At 61.6% G+C, this 3,652-nt stretch overlaps 1 protein-coding gene across 3 annotated transcripts in view; it reads left to right on the top strand.

Annotated features, from left to right (window-relative positions):
* MAEA (macrophage erythroblast attacher, E3 ubiquitin ligase) overlaps nucleotides 1–3,652 on the top strand; it is a 15,589-nt gene that overhangs the window by 2,902 nt on the left and 9,035 nt on the right. For 2 of the 3 annotated variants that reach the window (XM_024732735.1, XM_024732734.1), the window contains exon 3: nucleotides 3,220–3,342. The exons of the other annotated variant lie outside the window; for it this stretch is intronic. In XM_024732735.1, the coding sequence (XP_024588503.1) occupies nucleotides 3,220–3,342 (123 nt within the window). The remainder of the gene's footprint in view (nucleotides 1–3,219; nucleotides 3,343–3,652) is intronic. 3 annotated transcript variants of the gene reach the window in all.

Here is a 3,652-nt window from a genome sequence, read left to right as displayed (position 1 = left end):
AATGTCACGTGTGTGTGCATGGCTCCCACCCTCAGTCGAGGGGCTCAGCCCTAGCCGCTCGAAGCCCCAGCATGAGACCCTGCCCCCGTCCCGGCAGGTGGCCTTGGGTCCCTGACAGCATCGTCCTGTCACCCCCACACCGGCATCCGCAGGTCCTCACTGTGCGCCCTGGCCCCGCTTCCTGCTGTGCCCATGTCCCTGTCTAGTTCCAGCCCTAGGCCTTTCCTTCCACGTGACTGACACTCGTGCAGTGGGGCTGGGGACGGGGGGCTCCTCACTCTTGCACCCCAGCCCCGGGCGGCTCCCCGGAGCTGCATGTGCCGTGTGCCCAGGCTCCTGCTGTGGACGGCAGGGCCACCAGTCTCAGCTCGGTGCCCAGTGGTCCCTGGTGCCTGCTCTCCTCACCCCTCCCTCCCCTGCCCAGCACGGCCAGCTTCTGACCGACGGGCTCTCCTAGCCTCACATTCCTGGCACAGCCTGTCCATCTGCGGTGGGCGTCAGGCTTCACTCCCGCGCCCCCCCTCCCCCCCGCACACCTGCGAGGGCGTGGCCACGCACACCTGCGGTGGCTGGTGAGGCACGAGCTCCCCACGCCTCCTGGCCCCCAAACGTGCACCTTGTAGAGGGGAGAAGCACGAAGTCAGACGAGATTTGGTGAAGGTGACGTGTCTGCAGAAGTGCCAAGAGGGACGGGAGGGCGGCGGGGGAGGGGCTGGCGGTCCTCAGAAGAAGGTCGCAGCCCCAGGAGATTGGCATGCACCTCGTCGAGGAGACAGTCCTGGAAGGGGGTTTCCACAGGAGCCCCCAGCTTCACACAGGGCGCAGAAATCCAAGTCTCTTTCAGAAGCAGATGCAGGAGGACATCCTCTTGGCCTTGGGGTTGGGCGAGGCCTCCCAGGAAGAGGCTGCAGCTGGGGCTCCTTAATGTCAAGAACTTCTTTTCATCAAAAGACACCACGAAGCGGGGAGTGCGGGCTACGCAGACGGCCAAGAAGGGAGGAATGCCCGGTGGAGTCCACCGTGGTCCCTGCGTTAGCAGCTTCCATGCTCGCGCCTCCCGGGAGCGGACTGTGGTTGGCGCTCACTCTGGCCCACCTCCCGCCGGCTGGTTTAACATCTTCACTGTGGCTCCCATAACTGAGGGTCCGAGGATGTCAGAGGACCGTCAGCAGGAAAGGAAAGACCTGGAAAGACCGGGGATGCCGGTGGGTGGGGGGGGGCGGTGCAGGCAGGAGAGGCCATCTCTTGGAATTTAGAGCAGAACTGGAAAAGGTGGAAAATGGGAGAGAAGAAAGACTAGAATGTCGTCTGGGCGCCTGGCCTTGCCCAGTTGGAAGGGTTCAGGAGAAAGAAGACAGTGGAGAAATGGCCAAGGAAGCGACATGAGAAAGCCCACCTCTGCAGTGAGGGCGGTGAGCAGAGAACTGGATTAATGAGTCCTGGTGGCGGCAGCCACGGGGTACCTCGTCATCAGAGCTCCCCTCGGGAGGGCAATGCCAGGTAGCAGCCGGGAGGAGCAGTGGCCGTGGCGCTCGGCCCGCCACACTCCCAGTCCTGTCTGACTGGGTCCTGTTCCGTAATCGTCGGTCAGGACGGGGAGGTTGGGGGTGCCTCTTGCGGGCCCAGCCACCGTCCCTACTGAGGACGTGGGTAGAGCTGCCCTTGCGTGGCCACCCTGACCTGCCCACTGTCTGGAGCGGCCGTGCAGGAGCGGGAAAGCTGACAGGGCATCTCCAGTGTGCCCTGCCCCCCGCAGCAGGAGCACACCCCGGGTCCTCTGGTCAGCTGCTCTTCTGCCCTTGACCCATTTGGTTCCGCAGGAGATGCTTCAGGAGCTAGCTGGTCCATGGGCGCCGCCTTGTTGCCAAGTAACTGTACTCGATTATTTCTTCTTGTTAATTTTGCTGTAAGTGCCTGGTTTTCACTGCAGCATCATTAGCTATATGCATTCAGCGACTTTCTCTTGAAATAGAATAGGTGTCTCTGGGGCTTCCCTGATGGCGCAGTGGTTGAGAGTCCGCCTGCCGATGCAGGGCACACGGGTTCGTGCCCCGCGGAGCGACTGGGCCCGTGAGCCACGGCCGCTGAGCCTGCGCGTCCGGAGCCTGTGCTCCGCAACGGGAGAGGCCACAACAGTGAGAGGCCCGCGTACCGCAAAAAAAAAAAAATAGGTGTCTCTTACTTAAAAGCTTGCACCTTAACGCTGCATCCCCCAGTAGGACTCTGTGTCCTTTTGCAGCACAGCTCCCACAGGGAGCTTGACGTGGCCCTGGTGCCTGGGTACGGAAGTTCGGTGGCGAGCTCCTGGCTTGCTTTGCCGTGGCAGACCTTGGTCGAGAGAGTGTGGGCGAGAAAGCTCTCTTGTCCTGTGCTCTGCAGTGCCCAACAGCCCATGAGGCCTGAGCGGGGACTCTGGAGACACGGGGTTCCAGGGATGTTTGTGTTGGGTGTTCCACCTGGTAACTGGGAAAACGATCTTCACTAACGTTTACTGCTCGAGTCTGTTCCAGATGGAAGAGAAATTTACCTTTTGAAATTTTCGTTTTCTTCTAATGACCCCCCTCCTTTTGTGATGTCTGAGCATTCATCACCTTGCCGTGTGCGACCAGGGAAGTCCTTCTCGCTGGCTGTAACCCAGCCTCTTGCTGGGGGCCTTGCACTTCCTGGCACCACACAGAGCCCCCTTGACTGCAGCAGGTGTGCACTTGAGTTGGTGGGTTCGTTACTGCGGGTCCCTGGTCCTACTGGGATCCTCCAGACCCAGATGCAGCTGCACTTGGCCTGACCTCCCAGATTGCCGGGCCTCAGGGACGGAGAGAGGGGAGCAGACAGCGGAGGGCAGAGAGTTGCAGCCCCTAACCACTCCGCTGCCCCTTCTCAGAAATCTAAACTTTAAATCAATCTGCAGAGCAAAACACAGAAAGTGAGAGTATGAACTGCTGGGGTCTCCGCGGCTGCCCTGAGAGGTGATGGGGGCAGACCTCTGCCCTTCAGGGCCCCAGGTTCTGGCAGGGCCTGGGCTCTCAGGGGGCCTGGGAGCCAGCATCTAACTGGGGCGCAGGCCTGCCTGCTGTGCAGACCTGGCCCGCGGAGGGGCTGCCCCGGCAGGGGGCGGGGGTGCTCCTATAAGATGAGACTGCTGGGCACCGGGTGGGTGTCGGGCCGGCCTTGAGCGGGTCCGGGGTCCCGTGCTCTGAGCCAGTACTTCCTTCCCTGCAGGACTTAGTGAACATCGAGATGTTCCTGACAGCCAAAGAGGTGGAGGAGTCCCTGGAGAGGCGAGAAACAGCCACCTGCCTGGCCTGGTGCCACGACAACAAGTCCCGGCTGCGCAAGATGAAGGTGTGCGGGGCTGCGCCTGGGCGGGGCTCCTGGGGGCGGGGCTGCGCCTGGGCGGGGCTCCTGGAGGGGCGGGGCTGCACCTGACAGGGCTCTTGGAGGGGGCAGGGCGCGCCTGGGCAGAGCTTGCAGGGTGGGGAGGCAGCTTCGCCACCTGCAGTAGAGCCAAAGTGCTTTCACCTGTTGGTTCAGAGTTCTGGGGTTCTGATTCATAGTGGAGGATTATTGGGTTTGGTGTGGGTTTTGGGGTTTTATTGGGGGTGGCGTTTGGGTTTTGGGTAAAATCCCAGAAAAGTGCACCCACTCTGCTTTA

Source organism: Neophocaena asiaeorientalis, unplaced genomic scaffold (genome assembly GCF_003031525.2).
Source record: "Neophocaena asiaeorientalis asiaeorientalis breed wild unplaced genomic scaffold, Neophocaena_asiaeorientalis_V1.1 scaffold762, whole genome shotgun sequence".
Classification (NCBI taxonomy): Eukaryota; Metazoa; Chordata; class Mammalia; order Artiodactyla; family Phocoenidae; genus Neophocaena; species Neophocaena asiaeorientalis.
The sequence above is the reverse complement of the archived record's forward strand: the minus strand, read 5'-3'. Positions and strand labels throughout refer to the sequence as shown.